The sequence below is a fragment of the Ursus americanus genome, chromosome 5 (assembly GCF_024610735.1).
Source record: "Ursus americanus isolate L20-20 chromosome 5, mUrsAme1.1.p, whole genome shotgun sequence".
Lineage (NCBI taxonomy): Eukaryota > Metazoa > Chordata > Mammalia > Carnivora > Ursidae > Ursus > Ursus americanus.
Window position 1 is genome coordinate 10,576,847 of NC_142131.1, and position 21,573 is coordinate 10,598,419.

At 35.6% G+C, this 21,573-nt stretch overlaps 1 protein-coding gene and 1 long non-coding RNA gene across 4 annotated transcripts in view; one reads left to right on the top strand and one right to left on the bottom strand.

Moving 5' to 3' along the window:
• The window catches only part of FAM174A (family with sequence similarity 174 member A), a 38,087-nt gene extending 28,424 nt beyond the window's left edge, over positions 1-9,663 (bottom strand). For both annotated transcript variants that reach the window (XM_045808341.2, XM_045808342.2), the window contains exon 1: positions 9,079-9,663. In XM_045808341.2, coding sequence (XP_045664297.2) covers positions 9,079-9,518 — 440 coding nt within the window. In that variant the 5' untranslated portion in view covers positions 9,519-9,663. The remainder of the gene's footprint in view (positions 1-9,078) is intronic.
• A 75-nt stretch (positions 9,664-9,738) lies between these two features.
• LOC123799277 (uncharacterized) overlaps positions 9,739-21,573 on the top strand; it is a 541,652-nt gene continuing 529,817 nt past the window's right edge. For both annotated transcript variants that reach the window (XR_015724365.1, XR_015724366.1), the window contains exons 1-2: positions 9,739-9,997; positions 17,775-17,835. This is a non-coding gene — a long non-coding RNA (uncharacterized LOC123799277). The remainder of the gene's footprint in view (positions 9,998-17,774; positions 17,836-21,573) is intronic.

Sequence of the window (21,573 nt, forward strand, 5' to 3'; positions counted from 1 at the left end):
ATGCAGTCCAATAAGGCAGCCAGCCAGTAGACTCATGTGATTACCGAACTCTTAAAACGTGGCTAGTGCATCTAACAAGCTGAATTTAATTTTAATTTACTGGAGTTTTTAAAAAAGTCACATATAGCTAGTTGGCTACCATACTGTACAGCCATAAAGCACAGTGTAAGCATAGAGGATGATCAGAATTACATTTCAGAAGGAAAACTAGATGTTTAGTGAGGAGAGTAGGTTGAAAGAGAGACACACTTAGGGGTGAAGAAACAATTTAGAATAGTAACACAGTAGTCAAATGATGTGATCCTAAAGGAATGTGATATCAATGGAGCTGGCCAAGTGGTAATGTAGTCAAGAGCTATTAGAAAATGAAACTGTATGAGCAGATGTAGAGGGTAAACAAAAGGGAGACTTGGGGTGGCTCAGGTTTCCAGTTCAAGAAACCACATATATAGTGATACCATTTACCTTTACAGAACAGTGCAGGGAAAGTCGGGACAAAAATGATGGTTTCATGTTTGAACTTTTGAGTTTGAATCATATATCCAGTAAAAGTTGGCTCGCCATACATGATGGAAACTCAGAAGGCAAACAACAGCTTAGAGGTGGTAATTAAAAAAAGTGAATTTTGGATAGATCACTCAGAATACATGGGTAGTCAAACTGCAGAGTTAAGGAAAGGACCCAGAGAAGACCCCAGTATAGAAGAGGTGAAAGTCTTTCCTCTCCACAAATATTTAATAAATGTTCTATCTCCTAGAAACAGGGCAGGGGCTTTTAGGGACCAAAGATGAATAAGATGCAGACTCTGTTCTCCAGGAGGTCAGAGGTATAATAGAACTCTAATAGTAGGAAGAAGAGTCCGTGGAGAAACACGGAGAATAAATACTGAAAGAGTTAAGAAAATCAGAAGCTGAAGGAAGAGATAAAATATTGATTGCTACAGGAAAGATAAGGAAGTGTCCATGAAACTGATGTGATAAGGTTATTAATTGTCTCCTGCAAGGGCACTTTTAGAATGGTAGAAGTAGAGGGGAGCCTGAGTGGCTCAGTCGGTTAAGTGTCTACCTTTGGCTCAGGTCATGATCCTGGGGTCCTGAGATCAAGTCCAGCATTGTTTCTCCCTCTCCTCTGCCCCTATCCCCACCACTCATGCTCTCTCTCTCACTCTCTCTCTCAAATAAAAATAAAATAAAAATTAAAAAAAAAAAAGACTTAGAATGGTAGAAGTAGAAAATCAGACTGCAACAACCAGAGGAGCAAATGAAAGGTGGGGAAAAAGAAGCATTCAGTGGAGGATATGCTCTCCCCTCTCATCCATGCTATTTCCACCACGTGGGCTTTATTTAGATTCTTTCTTTCCATGTCTTCTCAAGGTCCTTTCTTTCCTTTAATTTCAATATTTCTTTTTCTATTGGCTCTTTTCCCACTGCTAATATTTGAATATACTTCAATATTATATTCTTAAATGAACATCACCGCCCCCCCTTCAATACTTCTCCCTGATGGCATAGCCGAAACTGTTAAGAGTGACCAAAACATATCCAAAGAGAAAAGGCCGACTGAAAATAGATTCAGTTGCAGGGAAAGTTCTTAGATCATTCATGTTGATTAGGAATAAAGATTCCAGCCTTCTATACAAATTTAATAGTTTTTGCTATATTAACTGTCCAAATAGCCTTGTCCATGGCAATGAGATTCCCAAGTAGCTTCCCCCAACTAGCTTAATCTCTTGCCACCATATTCCTGAAAGTCAATTTCTTATCACAAAAAACAGTGATACTCCTCCACTAGATGATAAGCTCCATGAGGAAAAATATGACATCTTAGTTATCCTTTAAGTTCCCATACCCAGACTATTATGTCACTCAAACTTACCCGATGCCCAGAAGAGTCTATTAAGTGACATAATAGTCACTCAAACTTATCATGAAATGATTTAACTGAATTTAAAGGTAGCCAACACAATAACTTCTCCAACCACTTCTTTGCATAGTCCACATTCAGCACCATTTTACAAACATTCCCCAATCACTGTGCCATAAATGCAAATGATTTACTGATTTGACAAAACAAAAATTCCCTCAGCCCTTGCGTTGCTAACAGGGCCCGAGGTGGACAGAGATCAGGGTAAATAGTCTCAGGCATTCACCCCACATGGATATCAATTTCTAAGTGTGGCATGACATGAAAAAGGTTGGGAAGGGTGGCCCTGGCCCCAAAACCCCCAACAAATTAACCACATTACTTTCATCTCCCAAAACTGCACATCTGATGAACACTGCTTAAGTAGAGAAAATCCTATTATCACATGAGAGAAACAGAGTAGAGAGATAGCTTTAAAAGCACTCCCTGAAGCCAAGATTATTATAGGAGAAAAGAGACAAGACCAGTGGAAGAGATCAGAAAATAGTAATGAAAGAAGAAAAATAAGAGTCATTATCACTACTAAAATTCATTGAGCAGTTACTATGTGCCAGGAACTGTGCTAAGTACTTAGTATAGATTCTTTAAACAATCCTTTCTGGTAAATCTTATCATCTTCTCTATTTTACAAAACCTGGGCTGAACCTTAGATCTGCTATTTAACTCACCCAAAGATATACAACAAGTATACTCTCATGTAAAGCTACGATTAGAATTCAGGGAATCTGACTTCTCATCAGGGAACACTGAAATGGGATCAGGACAGCATAAAGAAACAGAGGTCAAGGCAGCAAAAATAACTCAAGAATTAGAGATAAGTAATAAATGCAGCCAAACTGTTCAGAATAATGACTCCTCTGGTAGAATAAAGAACACTTGGTAGTTTGAAGGTGATTAGTGACTACTGACTGGTGGTCGAATTGCAGGGCACTTTTTGAGCCAGTCACAGGAACTTGTACTTTAAACTGCTGGATTAAAAAATGTATCTAGCAAGATGGATATGAATAATTTATATTTCTCCTTGAAACTCACAGCAAAGATGGATCAGGAAGGTAAACAGCTCTTGTTTTTGGTAACTGTATTCTTTTCCTGTTTGCATTCATATTCCTTTATTGGTAGTATCTCTACCACAATAAACACAATCTGGTGAGGTAATAATTAGGATTGCAACCATCTCTGCCAAGAGGTAGGCCACATTTATTTCTCCTTCCATGGAATTCAATTCCCAAACTGAGGGACAAAGAGACTGAAAACCACTGCATATCTATACAGTGTAAAGAAACTTCCGTTTTGGTTTCTTACCTCCTAAACTGCTTTAGTTCCTATCTATTATCAAAATCTAATTCTGCAGTTACTTTTTGACTTTTGGAGATTAAAAAAATCCCCTTTACTTTAAGTTACCCAGCACTGTTTCATGTGTTTAACCAAAATAGTGAGTGATACAAGCAGTAACCTAATCCTTTGGTATTAGAAGGAAGGAGGAAAGGAAAAGTATACAGAAGATGAACGAGGGATGTTATTTCTTTTGAAAAACCTAGTAACTATTTTCCCTACCTAAACATTTATTTTCTCTGGTCGACCTACTTCATTTACTAGATATCTGGGTGTAAACACTGCACTTAGTCCTGGGTAAAAAATAAGTAAATAGCCTCTGTTTTCATAGAGTTTCTATGAGTCTTCTCCAGCAACTTCATTTCACAATGATCCTAGGCATACCGTTGATACATAATCACCTTGACATTTTGGCATCCGACCACAAAGCCAGATTAGCATTTTATAATATTTTAAAACTATGACTAAACGTTTGGGGAAGGCAAGTTTCATCCGTGCAAAGAATATCAATTCTTTAAGAATGTATGCTTGTTAAATATATTTCCAAACTCTGAGTCTCTATATAAAACATTCAATATATCCTACCTAGCTGAACAAATTATGGCAAAGCAGGACAATTTATACTTACTGAGAAAAATCCACTTTCCAAGGATGTATCAACACACAGAATATAAGTTCCAAGAAGGCAGGGGCTTTTCTCATCTTGAGCACTGCTGATTCTCACCACAGGGCCTACCACCAGCACACTGTAATTGCTCAAGCGTATTTACTGAATAAATGCCAGTGAGTAAATACATAAATGTTAAGTAGTCAAAGTATTCCCTATTTTTGCCTAAAGTGAGTGATTTCTACTGATGTCTTATGATTTTATAAGTAGTGCTGAAACCATATGTCCTCTGGGAATGTAAGAAAATAAATTCCGTAACTGAGATTCTTGTTAAGCAACCAGATGGGAAAGATATCATTACCAATTCCACATTCATAATTCAATAATGAATTGCTCCAGGAGGAACAGAGGTAGAAATATGTATGATCAGATTAATACAAGTTGTTGTAAAGTACCACTACTCCCTGACTATGTTAGCAAATCAAGAAAACCTTTGGAGGAGAAAGGGAAGTAGGGCGTTTAGGTGGAATGCTAAATTATTTCAGGTTGGCACAGATACACTATCAATAAATGCTAAGGTTAACTCACTTTTTAAAAATAAAATTTGAGGTTTTTAATATTAAAAAAACCATTATGTTTTAAATAGAAAGGTACTGTGCATATAATGTTCACTTGACTTTTGTCCTAAAATAAACTAGCCATCCTTATGTGCAGTATCACTTTAAACTGGTGACTTTAAGTAATCACAGGAAGCAGTATAGTAACTAGGCATGCTGAAAAAGTTCAGAAACAACTGGGTTTCAATGCGGTTCTGCCATGGCCTATATATGTCTTTGGACAAATTATTTAACCTCAATTTCTTTAACTGTACAAGAATAGTGTTATTTATTTTGAAGGTTTTTTGGCAGGTATTAAAATGGAAAATGCCCATGAAGTATGTGCCATTGTATCTGGTACATAAATAACTAACAAATGTTAGATTATCATGATGATAAGTAAAATTTCAAAAATAATGTTTCAGTTACAGAGTAAGGTTCTTTTAAAGAAAACTAGTGTCTTAGCTAATAGGTATAGGAACCATTAAAATTAAATTAATATTGTGTATTTGCTAGATGCTAAGTATCAATAGGACCTGCCTTTTTTTACTTTTCCAGAGCATCCTGTACATTCTTTATTACCTATATGATTGTTTGATTATTGTCTCTCTGCTCCTCTAGTCTATAAGTACCCTGGAGGCAGAAATGTCTATCTAATGTCACATTAGATCCTCAGTGCCCAGTTCTGAGCAACTGAATAAATACTGAAAATACTGACTGCCTGCTCCCAGTACCCAGTTCTGGGCAACTGAATAAATAGTGACTGCCTGCTCCTCCAGTCTATAAGTGCCATGGAGGCAGAAATGTCTATCTAATGTCACATTAGATCCCCACTGCCCAGTTCTGAGCAACTGAATAAATACTGACTGCCTGAATGAAGGCTAGTGTACTAAATTTCAGGCTCATCTCCACTATATAAAATAGCTTTCTTTCCCCATTTTACATCAGGAGTTACTACACTAGAAAGGTTAAGTGACTTGCTAATGATCAGAGAGGAAAAAAGTGTCAGGACTGGAATCTAAGGCTTGGTCTCCTAATACACCGTATTGAATACAAAATGAAAAAGCATCAGTGCCATGGCATGAAAAAATAAATAATTCCTTGTTTTTAAGGCAAGGACCATTCTTCACAAATTTATACCGAAATTGCTTTTATAATAATCAACATTCATGCTAAAAAAATAATGACCGTGTAATTTTTTTCTTGCTTTACTGATTTTACTGTGAGAATAATGTCCCATAGAGAGGAAGGAAATCTAAGTATTATTGAGATCTTCATTCCTCCCTGCTCTATCAATAAGAAGCAAATACCATTAAATTTTCAAATCTTTACCACCTACCTATAGCAATACAAAAAAATGCTCATTCATTAGACAACTACTTATTCAGTGCCTATCATATGTTGTACATAATATTCAGCACTTAGGATACAGTACAGAGTAAGAGAGACAAAGAGCCTCTTCTCATAGAGACTATATATTTTAATCTTAGGAAGCCTACTCTTTTCCTTGTATATATTTTTCAATTTCTACTGAGACAATCTAATTGTTTTTTGGAATATTTTCAGACTCAAAAGTGAATTATTATTATTTCCAGTCACATATTCATTAAAACTGAATTCGATTAAAACAACTTAAAAGTTTCATGGAGTTTAAGTATTTTACAAATAAAATATTCTCAGTGTTACCACCCAAGAGTTAAGGAAATTATTTTTTCCCATTCTTTCCCCCTGGCACAAATAAACTAATGCTGGTGTGCTGTTACACATACTTTAAAAGTAGGGAGCCAAAATGGGCATTCACCAAAATAAACAGCTTTCATCCCATAATCTTGAAGCAAATATATGAGTTCTGAACACTGCCCAAACACCGTTAGCATCAATCAAGCCTGGAACATCAGGTAGCCAACTAAATTTAGGACTTGAACTGAATGTTCATATATCAGATGAGGGTTAAAAAAATGAATGAATGAATATATTAGATGCTGGTTAAAATGATTAGGTGCAGTTTTTCTTGGCCATAGTTCAGAACTTGGCTCTTAACATACAATATGTTAGTGAGTCATCCAATGGAATCATACTGAAGATTGTACCCTTCCAAGCTTTACAGAAATGAAGACAGGAAATTAATGGCAATAAACATTTATATATAAGATTATAAATTAGGTAGAAGCAAAACAAAAAGATAAGGTTCATCCCAAAAAAGTATCATCAGACCCATAATTTACAAGTATAAGAAAAATAATACTCAGGGTACTCTGGATCTTTGAAGGTACTATACAGATAGCATTAAATAGCAGTGCGAAAAATAATTTCTGCTTCAATTTTCTTCTAATCTTTATATCAAGAAGAAAGTCTCAGCTTGGTGGCTATGTCTTTAACACCTCATGAACATGTTCTCACTTACCCTTTAACAGAAAGTGGCCCTGGATTTGCTGGCTTTGTGAACCAATAGTATCTAGCTCAGATAATGCTGTTTACACCAGTGGTTCTCAAATGTTTTGGTCTTGGGATTCCTTTACATTCTTAAAAATTATTCAGTTCATGTTTACATGGACTACACATTATCAATACTTAATATATTAAACCTAAGAAACTTTATAATATTTATCATTTAAAATAATAAATCCATTACATGTTAACATACCTTTTTATGAAAAATATACTTGTTAAAAAGAAAACTAAAAAAGGTGAAAATGGCACTGATAGACTTTTGCAAATCCCTTTAATGTCTGGCTTAAGCAAACAGAACTACATAAAAAAGGAAAACAGCTAGGGGTTCATATTTCCTCCTGTATTCAAGCATTTGCAATATGTTGTTTGGTTGAAATATATAAAGAAAATCCAGGTTCACATACATACGAACCTGGAAAAGGGAGGAGCATTTTAATAATCTTCTCAAATACTAGTGTTTATTTTTTTTTTTAATACTACACCAAAACTCCACAAGAGGTAAAAACTACTTAGACAGTGCTCCCTCAGCTTTTTTCTTGGCTGAATCCTTCAAATAGTGACGTCTTGGCTCTATATGTCAGCTCTTCAGAAAGATAGTCACCATCTAAGCCACTTAAATAATCTTATTATAGGTTTTCAACCTTATAATCTTATTATAGATTTCTACCAAGTCAATCTTATTACATGGAATATTCAAATATCACAATTGATGCCATAAAACAATTTTACTTCAGTAATAAAAAAAAGTATCAAACGAAGGTGACTGATAACAATGTCACTAATCTGATTATATAATTCCTTTTCTACTTTATACAGCGTTAAGTAGAATAATAAGTGGCAATCAATCATCTACTTGTATTCATAACCTGCTACTTAAATAACATAATGACCTGGTCTACTTAACCCAAAGGTTGAGCATATGTCAGACCTAGATTTCTTGTTAAGGGGAAAAAAGAGGGAAAAACATTCAAAAAAAACAATGGAATTTATAATCATAGATATTAGACCCCATGGGACACCAGATAAATCACTTTATTTCTCTGAGTCACTTTCCTCACAGGTAAGGTGAAAAAATTTAAGTCATCATATATGTTCCAAATCTGAAATTTAAAGATAATCTAGCATTCTGTTGTAAGAATAGTCTCAAAATGATTTATTTTGTAAATTTGTACTTTTGAATGATTTAGAACTAATTTATAGATGAATTCATTTTAGAAAGGCTTTTTTGGTAAGTGAAATATCAAATTTATCCATTTACAAAATCAAAATTTTGTAAATTTGAAGTCAGATTTTAGTTTTGTTAGGTGTTAAATATTTGTTCCAATACTAAAACTGAATATATTTGACATTTTTTTCTTTTGCTGCATAGGTTTTCCATCTTATCGTGCAACTGTTAACATTTTGCACTGAAATACTTTGTGCCATGCAAAATGAGTGCTAAATCTTTCCGATTAATAGGGTACACGGCATAGACTGAACCATACAAAACTGTTACTTTTCCAGGTCAAAAACAGTAAAATGTAGGAAACTTCATATATTATAATCTAATTATGTAAATGGCAGATTAAAGACCAATATGAGAAAATACTGGTAAGGAATAACTTTTCTTCTAAATTTTATAAAATTTTATATTTTTTTAAATTTTAAATTTTATAAAGTAAAATATTCATAAGGTCTCTCTGCACTACTATTAATCCAAATAATACTAATTTCCTAATAAGTGAGAATATTTTATAAAGAACTCTAGGACTCACAGATGCTACTAAGAGGAATCCTGTCCTTAGGAGACTTACATTCTGATAGGCAAAATGACAAAGTACATAACAATATATAGAGTAGAAAGAGAGAAGTATTAGAAGATAGTGTTGTCAATATAAGATTACTTCGTCTTCAAGGAAAGTGTGCCCTTTGACCAAGGTAGAGAGGTTTGGAGGTGAAGTATTAATTTATAATTTATAAATGAAAGAAGAGTAATTACTTGGTGGTTTAACTTCTTCCAACGGTACCACAGGTTTTTAAAGACAAACATCACAATTGCACTCAGGCAGACAACCCTGCCTGATAATGGGGGCAAGCAGGCGCAACGCCAGGTCACAGAAATTGGCTTGCTAGGTCACCAGGCAGCCCATCTCAGGCCTGCAGGGGAAGCTCATGGAAGCTTCGCCTCACCTGACTGTCCTGACGACGAAGTACACCAGCACCGCGCCGCTCACCACCATCAACACGGTCAGGGCCCGCTGGGTCATAGGCTTGTCGCTGGGGTTGGGGCTCACAGCAAGGCTCCCACCCACTGAGTCTTCTTCCCCGGCCTTTCCTCCGGAGTCGTCTGCTGAAAGCCCTGCCCGGGTGCTACTGCCATTGCCGCCCTCAGCGTCCCGCGGCCCTGCGGCTTCTGCCGGAGCGCCTCCCAGAGACTGGGCGGCGGTGGGGCCGGGGGGCGGGGGCGGCAGGGTCCGCAGCCCGCGGTCCGGAGGCCCAGGGTCAGGTGCGGCCTCGGCCGCCTGCAGCAACAAAGCCAAAGGCCCTCCCAAACCTGGCAGCAATAGCAATAGCAGGAGGGCGGAGGCCAAGAGGTGGCTAAAACAGCAGCTGCAGTGCGGGACTTTCATCGTCCCCGGACCGCCCTCTCACCACGCCGGAGCCGCCGGGCCCGCCGCCCTGGCTCCAGGAGGAACCATGGGCACAGTGGAGAACGAAGATGAAGTGACCAAATCCTGAACTGAGGCCCGGCCCTGGCAGGTGGCAGGGGCAGGGGCAGCGGCAGCGGCAGCGACAGCCGCCAGAACAACCGGAAGTTCGTACATCTCAACAGCCAGTGATACTACGGACGCTTTAGGTTGCTAACAAGTAGGGGCAGGCGCGTTCAGTGACGTCAGGCGCGTACGGTCCTCTGCGCACGCGCCCGCGGAGAAGCTCTGCGGTTTGGTCAGAGGAGGAAAGTAAACAAAAGAAGGTTGTGTAAAGTAAACAACAACTCAGCTTAGGGAACCGTGAGAGATTGGAGGCTCATAATTGACTTCCTTGGTGCAAAACTGCAGAAACACAGCTAATCATTGGTCAAGACGGGCTTGACTTTCCCTCAGCTCAGGTACAAATTATGGACCTCTTTCTGACTGCCTCTAAGACCCTGACCTCCCTTTCCTTAGAGCATTTACTTTAGAAACTTCTGATTGTAAATTCGTTCTCTGCCCTTCTGAGATAGAAACCCATCATTTGTTCTTTGTTTAAAAACTTATTCATTCAACAAGTTGATTAGAATTTCTACTCCTTGCTTAGCAATATGCTGAATTATGAGTACCTGACAGTAGACAAATAAGATGTGATCCTTGCTCTTATAGCACTTACGTTCAAATAGAGATAGTACAATAAGTAATTGCACTCATTCTGAATTCTGAATTCTGTGTTATAAATGACAAGCGCAAGGTCTATAGTAAAACTTTAGTAAGGCGCTATTGTAGTTAGCGTAGACGGGATAATGTCTTTTAGCTGCTTTATGCTTTAGCTGGAAGTAACAGAGTAATGCAATTGCTCCTGCCTGGTAAAATTGCAGAGACTAGGCATCTTAATGCTGGGTTATAGTGTGAGGAAGAGTATTAGTGACACACCCTAATTTTAGCTTCCAACCTGGCCTTTATCAGTAATAAAATGGCTGTTTGGATTTTCTATCTCTCTTATTCACAACTTTCTTCAGAGCCATAGATGGAAGACGGTTGGTATTTAATGCTCCCCTCTACCTTTCAAAAAGTCCAATATAAACACATCAAAAAAACAAAACCAAAATGCATCATCATTCCTTCCTTACAATATGTCATTTTACCACTGTGTATTTCATCTTCAATGATGGCATTATTCTTCTCTCAGATGCTTAAGCGGGAAATCTTGGAGTCATCCTTTATCATTGGCTTACCATCCGTATCAATCCTTGCCAGTAACTGGGACGTACAAAGTGCTAAATAATTGAAATAGCAAAGCCAAACTAATGCTTCCAGATGATTAGAGTATATCATATTCTAATTTTTCTCCAAATGTGACTCTCAGCCACCTGAATCAGAATCAGAAATATAGTATGTTTAAACTGTAGATTCTAGGCCACTCTGAGCTAGAATTTTTGGGAATGGGGACAAGACTATCTATGCATTTTTACTCAGCTCTCAGAGTGATTTTCATTTGCACTAAGTAGTTTAAAGATCTCTTTCCTTTCCCTTGCCACCTGCATCCAGATGTTGTCAAATTATCAATGTTCCTAACGTCTTTTTCATTAATTAACTCTTTTTTTTTCCTGTGCTTCTACCAAGGGATCGTTTTTTGTCTTACTAGGGCTATCCTCTAGCCTGCTTGGGTCCCAGCCCTTTCTACCTTCAATTAAACTTTACTGTGAGGGTAAACTTTCGAGCTCAGATCTCTCTTAAAACAAACAAACAAACAAAAAAAAAACCCAAAAAACAAAACACCAAGTATATTTTTCCAGAGATTCTGAGTCCTCAACAACAGTGATCTTAAACATGCAAAAAAATCTACAAATTATTGTGTTCTTGGAAGACCACTATTATTTGCAAAGTATAATGAAAAAAATATTTTTGATTTCATCACAGGAACTAGGAGCAAGATTCCTGGGAGAAAATACTGTATTTTGCTTGTGTAATATAAAATGACAATTTGGACCACACATGTCTATTTAAAAAACACTATCAAACTAGGTATAATTAGTGTTTCTGAATTGTTTCTGTTAATAATAATACCATATGTTCATATACGTGTTTTCATTTGGCTTGCAAACAAATTGTGCCAACCAATAGAGATTTAAAAACACAAAGGGAAGAAAAATTCTTATAACAAGGAATTTATATAAATTTACTTAAATTAATCTGCATACTGGGAAAAGGCCACCATTGTTCTGATTTATTAAGGAACACCTCAGCTGACAAATACCAGTCTTCCATGAAAATATAGTTAAAAACCACTGGCCTGCTGAGAAAAATCTAAACCCTTCAGTCTGGTATTAAATACTAATTAAGCATCTATTATGTACTAGATTTCATATTATTAAATGTTAAACTATTATCTGTGTAATCCTCACAAAAAAACCGTTACTATTCCTGTTTTATAAATTAGGAAACTGAGACACAGGATAATCGGGTAAAAATCCGCTGAATGAAAATAGAGCTGGACAGTGAACATAGGCAGTCTAGCAGCAGAAGTGGGCTATTTCCTCCTACATTTCTATCTTCTTCTAATTAAGAGTTTCCAATATTTGAGTCTAGCTTATTGTCTCAACCAGCTTTGGTAGAATCATGCTGCATAACAAATACCAAAAAGATTTCAGTGGCATATAGCAAATAAGCATTGATTTCTCACATCTTTGGTAATGCTGAGATTGACTTTGTATAGGCTTGGTTGTAGGCCACAGATTTAGTTCATTTTTACTCCAGGCACTTCATTCTTCTGAGATCTTATGGCTTTCTGGGTAACGTTCTTTTCAAGTCTAAGATCAGAACTTCATGAAACAGAGTGGGTGAGTGGAAAGGAGATGGGAGCCATGTGTGTCTTTTTTTTTTTTTTTTTCCTAACAACTGGTTACCCAAAAGTCCTGCCTATGCCCCTGACATGCATTTCATTGGAGGGAAGTGTTACATGGCCACTCCTGGCTTGCAGGAATCTGGGAATTTTAATATTTAGATGGGCATATTCTAGTCTCTAGCTAAATTCTATTTGTTAGCAAAGAAAAAGAGGAAATTTATATTGATAGGCATTTCCTTTTAGTTCAGTCTAATAGTAAATAAGGTTCAGTAAGTGTTCCCTGGTGTCAAAATCCCCTTGCTTGTCCGTTAAGGATGAGGAAAAGTAGGAGGATGGTTCAACTGTAATAGTCATTCATTGTCATATCTGACAGAACCCCTTACATTTTAAGGGGCAGAAACTTCTATATCAGGAGACTGTCTATATCCTGAAATCCAAAAGGAAATAGAGTTCAGTAGTCCAGAAAAGAGAATATGAACTGATTATGTAACCAGGAGGCCAAGAGAATTTACTGAAAGCTAGTGTATTAAGGCAGAATTGGAATGTCAGACAGCTAAAGGGCCACAATTCAAGAATAAGAGGGTGATGCTATTGGGGTAGGCACTGCATAAGAAAGGAGGAACATGAACAGATGTTAGAATTAAATATTAAAAGAAAATGGCCACACAAATGGGCTATGGTTTCTGAGAGGAAAGAAATAGGTGAGCCCACAGTTGCTCTGGACCTCTGCTTAGGGAAAATTTCCCAGCTCCAGTGCAGTGACTTGAAGTTCAGTCAGAATGTGGAAGTGTCTCTCTCATCTAAGGAGGCAGAGGTGAGAGTTCTGGACATTCGAAGTGGTTGGAATCTGTGGGGCAGGAAATTAAGAAAAGGAGTCTATAGAGGTCATGCAGTTCATATGGGGGTTTCCTATAAGTCCTTGGCTGAGAGCTGGGCTGGACAACCATAGACATGGCCACTCACGTCTTATTAAGAGAGTGACTACTGCAGAGGTGAGAGCAGAACTGAGGTAATAAGACATTAAAGAGTTCTGGGGACTTTGGAATTTTGACCCAGACATACTGAATAGACCTTAACACCTTCTAACAATACAGAAATCAGGCTGAACAACTGCTGTGTGATAAAGTCCACACCCAGAGAAAGGCCCACTCTTGACCCACTTTAAAAAGCTTTAAAACCAAGCCCTAATAAGATTCTTAGAGGAAACAGAGTTTGGAGATTGAACCTCTCCAGTTTAGAGGGACTTGCGATACAGAAATTATAGTCTCAGGAACAGAGATATAAAGATTCAAGAAAAATGAACAGAACCTCATGACCTCATGGGACAATATTATGCAGTTTAATATACATACATTGGCGTTCCAAAAGTAAAATCAGAATATAGTGAGGCAATAAAATATTTTTTAAAAATGACAGCAGAAAACTTTCGCTTTACAGTGCCAGGAAGATCAGAGAGCAGTAAGCAAAGTAAATAAAAAGAAAACTACATTTAGGCATATCACAGTCAGATAGGCAGTCACAAATATCAGCGTCCAAAATAGAAAATCTTGAAAAGAGTTATAGAAAAAAATGCATTACATAGGAAAAAAAAGATAGAAATGAAGGCATGCATTTCAATACAAACAATGGAGACCAGAAAACAATGCAATGCATCTTCAAGGTGCTAAAAGAAATTTTTTTTAAAAAACTGTTAATTTTGAATTACATAGTGGTAAAATTACCTTCCAAAAACTATGATGAAATAAAGATATTTTCAGGCAAATGAAATACAGATGCCATTGTATAACATTGGGTCAAAATTTTACCAATATTAAGTAATTGCCCTTCAGTAAGCAAAATGTATTTTTTAAATCTCTTCATCCATAGGATTAAATAACATAAAACTATTCCATGTGATATAATCTACACTAGTTAATCTCACCTGCGTTACTGGTTTTTGTTGGACACAAATTGGCATATCTAACTTCTCTGCCAGGCTTTGTAAAGAAAAACAGTAAAAACAATGTATGAGCTTACATATGGTAAGGGTAGAAAATCACCAATGCTATAAAAATAGTAAGTGCAAGAATTCATGATCTTAATTTTACTTGATTATATCCGAATTCCATATGTCTAACATTAAGTTATCCTTAAACAGTTCCCTCAAACAGGTAAAACAAGAATGTCTAATTGTGCAGAATTCTTCTGTATTATGTACTGATAAATCAGGGTCTTTTAATATCATTTTACACAAAAATATTGTCCTCACAAAGTACTCCTACCAAAATGGGGTAGTGTTATATGAGTGAGATTTTAATGTTTCTAAAATTCTCTGCTCTTAAGAGTTTTAAATTGAAAGATAAGCTATTGAAGTAAGATTCATACAAGAATGCCTATGAGATTCAGTGCAGCTTCAAGTTAAGCTAGGGTTTCAAAATATTTGAATTTGCGAAAGCTACTAAGATTTTCGTTGTTTGTTGGTTTTTGCTTTATTTTGTTTTTGTAGCACAGAATGGTTTGAAAGATCTTTGTACAACCTAGTGATGAAAAGTCGTTCTGAGGAATACTATATTATTGAAGAGTGGTAATGAGGTCTGGGAAATTTAAACTTATTCTGGAAAAGAATTTTGCAGATTTATACTTTGAAGTGACAGAGAGATAAGTGTCTGCAAACTGCAGATTCTTAGCCTGTTCAGATTAAAGCAGGTATTAGACATTCTTCTCTGGTTACTAGAGAGTAGTCTTTTGTTAAAAATAAAGGTATATGTCTAGTAGATACATTAGGAGAATTTCAGAATTAGATTTTAGCCCACTCTGTTGAAGTCAGAATGCCTCTGAAGAAAATTGCTTATCACAAAAGGATATAAGAAATGGTGAAATAGTATATTATTAACTGATTTGCATTTTTAAATGTTCATTTAAAAACTGAGTTATTAAGGGACAAGCAGATATATTAGTTTAAGAAATATACATAGTGTGTGTAAGTTTCCTGTTTCTCTAATAAGCTAAAAAATCCTTTTTCATGCTAACATGGAGAGAAATTCTAGAGCAGACATTGGGACATTAGTCTTCTTGGGTCTCAAAAGCTTGGGAACAACCAGTGAGCCCCAAACAACCCCACTTCCCCTTTGCATTTGTGAATCTGTCATATTCAAGGTACTCTCATTCTCCCCAACCTCCATCCCCCAACATGTTCAGGAAAAGAAAGAATTTGATTTTAGAAGTAACACCGCTGAAACCTGGGAGAGACAGCAGGGAAATAAATTGTTAATGGCCAACCTGAGAGAATAAGAGATTTTAGTCTAAACCTTCCCTCTCACCTCAAAAATATTGTGTCAATGCTGATGTACTCTTCCCCTTTGCATACTCTCCAAAGAGAGTACACCATCTTTAATTTTTTCCCTGGGCTTCTTCCTCCCTCAGAATATAATTTAAAACGTTTTTCCTGGGGCGCCTGGGTGGCTCAGTTGTTAAGCTTCTGCCTCTGGCTCAGGGCGTGATCCCAGAGTCCTGGGATCTAGCGCCACATCAGGCTCCTCCTCTGGGAGCCTGCTTCTTCCTCTCCCACTCCCCCTGCCTGTGTTCCCTCTCTCGCTGGCTGTCTCTCTCTCTGTCAAATAAATAAAATCTTTAAAAAAAAATAAATAAATAAAATATAAATAAAATAAAACATTTTTCCTGTAGTGTATTTTCCCTAATTAGCCTTTAGTTAACTTAATCTCTTGCTCAACTTTTATCATTTTAACTCTTCGAATTGTAAATAGGAGCATAAGCTATCTGTGTCCTATGTTAATGTACTGAGGTCATCCACACCTCTTCCGAAAGTTCATTATATTGTATTTAAAGTCAAATATACTATTTAAGTTTCTATGATTAAGATGGCTCTACAGAAGAGCATAGATATGGTGAAAGCATCCAATTAAGATAAATAAAGTTCTTTTTTTTTTTCTATTTTTTTCTTTCTGCTTTTTAGGATAGAGAATCTTGATAATTCTGATGGTGATGTGGGAGATTCAAACACCTTAATTATACAGTTCTGTAATGCTTCCAATCTAATAGATCTAAAATTTTATTTTGTATTTTTCTAAATAATATTTTAAACTGTGCATGTTGATCAGTTCATGTATTTAAGAGCAATTGACTTTGAACTTTAAACAGATGTATTTCAGAAAAATATTTAATTGAATCTAAAAGATAGATTTGCACTAAGAAGAGAGAGAAAGAAAGAAAGAAAGAAAGAAAGAAAGAAAGAAAGAAAGAAAGAAGAGAGAAGAAAAGAAAAGAAAAGAAAAGAAAAGAAAAGAAAGGCATTAGAATTTCGTGCTCTGAGATTGACATGCTTGGTTTTCCAAAACTGGTATAACAGGATGGTGAATAGGTCCTTCTTGTACCTGGAAATTGGTAACTAGGAACAAAAACTGGGGACAAGGAGGCTTAAATACTCTGTGTTCTAAGGAAATCTGCGGACACATGGAGACCAAAATACTCCTTGCAGTTTATTTAAAGGACAATATCCCTTTTGTCCTACTAGGGACTTAAAGATGTTCTTAAGGAGAAAAGTGGAGAAAAAGAGACTTGATAGAGGCTAGTTGAAGGCAAAGAACAGGAAAAAATATTTCAAGTTTCTAGCCCACTAAATTTAGATTCAGTAAAATGGTTGTGTTAGCTCTGTAGTCTTCATTATCATTTTTGGACAGCCTCCTTGAAACACATGATTGTTAGTAGCGTAATGCCATGCGTGTACTTACAAACAAGGCTTTTGTGTAAGGCTGACTTGCGTCAGAATTCCCTTTGGAAAGTGAAAGTTTTATAGGTTGTAGCTTTGAAGCTTCTGCTTTACAAAGCTTAAAAAACATAAATAAATCATTAGGTGAGGACACAGTAGTCACATCTAGAATATTTAATATTCATTAGCATTTTTTTAGCTTTTAGCTCTGAAAAACAATATGCAGTGTTAAAGGACATCACACAAACATGTTATATGATCTGAACTTACCAACTGCTTAAGTCAATTTATGGTTTAGCATTATTAGAGAGTTATGATGTAACAGGACAAATAACAGTTATCCTACATCTTCAAGATCATTTAATAAGCTCTCACTATGTGTTGTTTCAGGTATACTCCTTACAAAACATTCTCCAAAGTGCTTATTTTGTTTGATTTATATAATACAGACAATAAATCAAAATCCAATAGCTTAATCTCTGCTATGATTATTATAGCCTATTTAAAATTATCTTTCATTGAGGTTTATGAGGAAATGATGTGTTCATGTGTGTATTTTCAAGTACTAAGAAAATATAGAAAAACTTCAAGATCACTACAAAGACGAATACATTAATTTTATTTATACTTTCCAAATTTTCAGGTCAGAACAGTAACTTCCAATGTGAGTTTTTCAGCATTCTAGGATTTTTCTACTTAATTCCGTAAGTACCCCCAAAGTTTCAAGTCATTTTCTTAAACAAAAAAATTAATTCAATAAACTTAAAATTATTTTTACCTTATGTTCATGCTGTATTTACTGTCTTAAATAATTTTATTTAGAAAGTGATAAAGTAATTACCAGCAACATACTAATGTACTTTTTATAAGTTAGGGGTAAGTATAAATAATCAACGGTAGGACAGTTGTTCTCTTAGAGAGTGGAGCCCATAGCATCAGCATCACCTGGAGACTTGTTAGAAATGAAAGTTCTCAGGTGCCAGTTTAAGCTATTGAATAAGGGACTTTGGGCTGAGCCCAGCAATCTGTAATTTTACAAGCTTACTACATGATCTGGAAGCATGCTGTAGTTTAAGAACCACTACAGGAGGCTACTAGGAAAAGATTACAACAGATTGATAAAATGAGTGATTTTCTGTAAATTGAATCTTCTGATTGTAAAATTACTTTCAATCTTGGCTACGCATTAGAATCATGTAGGGAATTTAAAAAAATTCTGATGTGAGGGCCAAAAAAAACAAGTGAGATTCTCTGGGACTGGGACTGAGACGTATTTTGTAAATCATCCCAGGTTATTAAAAAGTACAGTCCATTTTAAGAACCACTGCATTTATATAGTGATCTCCTGGAAGAGTAGTGCCCTGTAAGAGCTATAAAGATAGTTGCTAACCATTAGGGGGCGTTTTGATGGGATAACAAATGGAGGTGCTTGAATGCAGAGATACCACAGTCACCCTCTGCCTTGGGCATTCCATATCATTCAAAGGATCTGGAGTGGCCAGAGTTAATGCATCCCTAGATTTTTCTCCAACTCCCGCAGTTTACAGAAAAAATTAACCAGAAATCTGAAGAACACAGCTATGAAAGATAGGCAGTAGCAGCCTAAACAAACCAGAATTAATAAAGAAACTATTTCAATAATTTAAGTGTAATAAATATCCTTAGAAAACAGATAATATTGGTAGCACAAAGGAGAAACAAAAAGTTATTGGGAAGAATGAAGCAGAGATACTAAGTATAAAAAAATGGACTCTTGCCTCATTCTATTCTCCCTTCTGATCAATGCCCATATTCCCTTTTAATATTATGGAACAAGAGTTTTAGTTCTGCCTTGTTTTAGAGTTTTTCTTTCTTCCTTCCTTCTTTCCATTCCCAATTTTAATGCTTGCTTTGTAGACATTAATGGATTAAATTAATTATTCACCCTTGCTTCTTAGGTATCTGTCCAAGGCAGAAAAAATAAGAAAATGAAGGACAGTGTCTATATAGGCAGCATCCCTGCCCTTTAATCTTAGATGGCAGTAGCCCCCCTTCCCCCTGCGGTGACAACCACTAGATATTGGCACATGTCCCCTGGGGACATGTGCACTCCTAGTTGAGAACCACTGATAAACACTATTCTGGCTTCTCTTACCACTGATTAATTTTCCTTTTGTTGACTTTCACATAAATGGGATTATATGGTATGCATTTTTTTCTGTCTTTGTTCAATCCATCACTGTCCTTGAGTATAGGTCTATATCTGTGCTATTAGAGTAGACATGGTTGTGAGATTGAGCTGTGTTGTTGCAGGTAGCTGTAATTTCTTTTTTATTGATGCACCATTTTATTGTTTATAATTTAATTCATTCTCTCGCTGATGGACATCTGAATGGTTTCTAAATTCGGCTATTATGAATAAAGCTAATATGACCATTTTTGTACATGTCAGTCTGTGGATATGTGCTCACTTCTGTTGATGTTGGTGTTAATATTTATTGATGTTGGTGTTCATTACATCTAAGAACTTCTGTTATGAAAAGACACCACTGAGAGAGTGAAAAAACAAGTTTTGCTCTGAAAGAAAATATTTCAATACATATTTTCATCAAGGAATTCATATCTAAATATATAGAGAGAGCTTCTATAAATCTATAAGAAAAAGATAACCTGGAAAAATGAGCAAAACTTGAATAGGCTCTTGACAAAAGAGAATATCCAATCTAACCAGTAAGCATATGAAAAAGTGCTCACCCCCATAGTTACAAAAGATACGCATGTTGAAATAATAATGAGGTAACCCTGTATAGCCACCAAAATAGCTAAAATTAAAGAAATTAACATTTACGAAGTTTTGGAAAGGATATGAAACAAGCTGATCTTTTATAAAACTTATGCTATAAAACACTCTCACTATGATAAATATATGTAAATTCTCTGACAGGTGAACATGTGGAGGGTTTCTAATATTTTCTTATTAGAAGCACTGCAGTCATAAGCATTCTTGTATTTTCGTCTTTGCACTTTGTGTGAAAATTGTTTCTAGATTTCTAAAATAGCCTGTTCCACTATGACTTGTGGGAACTCTATATGTATCATGGATATTAACTCCTTTATATATGTTGAAAATATTTGTTCCTTGTGTCATTTCTTTTAATTTTGTTTATAGTTCTGGTAGTATACAGAAATTTACAGTTTTAATGTCAAATCTATCTTCTACGGCATCTTTTTCATATCATGGTTAGAAAAGTCTTAGGCACATTAAAAATATTTTTTCTAATACTTTATGTTTTACATAAAATTTTAAATTGCTCAGTCATTTATAGTTTATTTTTCATTGTGGCATAAGACTGGAATTATCCCCCTATTATTTTTTTGCTGTTGAAGTGAAATTTTCTCCTTTTCATATATTCAAATTTCCCTTATATGTTTGATTTTTTTTCTTAACTCCTCCCTTGCTTCTTTTGACATCTTTGTCCATTATTGCATTAATACCATACTTAAAAAATATTTCAGCTTTATTTTAATTTTCTTCCTTTTCAGAAATCTCCTGGGTATTCTAGAACATTTACTCATTCAGATAAGCTGTCGAATAAATTTGTTGTTTCCTCCCCCAAAAAACCCTCTGAGAATTTTATTGAGTTTGGCATTTACTATTGAATCAGTTTGTTTTTATGATATAGAATGTTTTCATCTAAAAGTGTAATATATATTTCCCTCAACTTTTATATATTTAATCAAAGATTTGCAGTTTACTTTATAGGTTTACACATTTCTTGTTTGGTTTATGCCTATGTGTTTTATAGTTTTTGCTATTATTGTAAATTTGAATTATTTTTTCACTTTCAAAGATTTAGTACATGAAAGATATATCAGTATTTGCCTGGAACTTCACTAAACTCTCCTAGAACATCTAATAGTATTTTTTTCTTAGTGTAATTTTATTTTTCTAAGTAAGTATTGTATTTTTGGAAATAATGAAAAGTTGCCTCATTATTTTTAAAGGTTAAACATTTATTTCAGTTTATATAGTGCTCCAATTATGACCTCTAATACAATGTCAAATTCTGGGATTCTAGTGATGTTAGTAGACATCCTTATCTTCCCCTCCCCCACCTCACTTAAATGGAATTGGTTCTAGTGTTTTACTTGTAAATACACAGAGTGTACATTTGTTTTCTGGGTATAGTTTTATCATGATAAGTAAGTTTCCTTCAAATGCAAAATTGCTAGATAGTAAATCTTAACTAGGAGGGACACTTCTTTCTGCCCTTAATCCAATGCATACATCCTCTGAAATAGAATGATGTAGGAAGACAGTAATCTCTCTGTTCAGATAAACTCCATTCCTGTTTGCCTCTCCTTGTTGGAAGACTTCTAAGATGACTTTTTATTCTAGTGTTTAAATGTATGTACTTTTAAATCAATGGGGGTCCTAAATGCAAAGTGAATATTTAATCTGT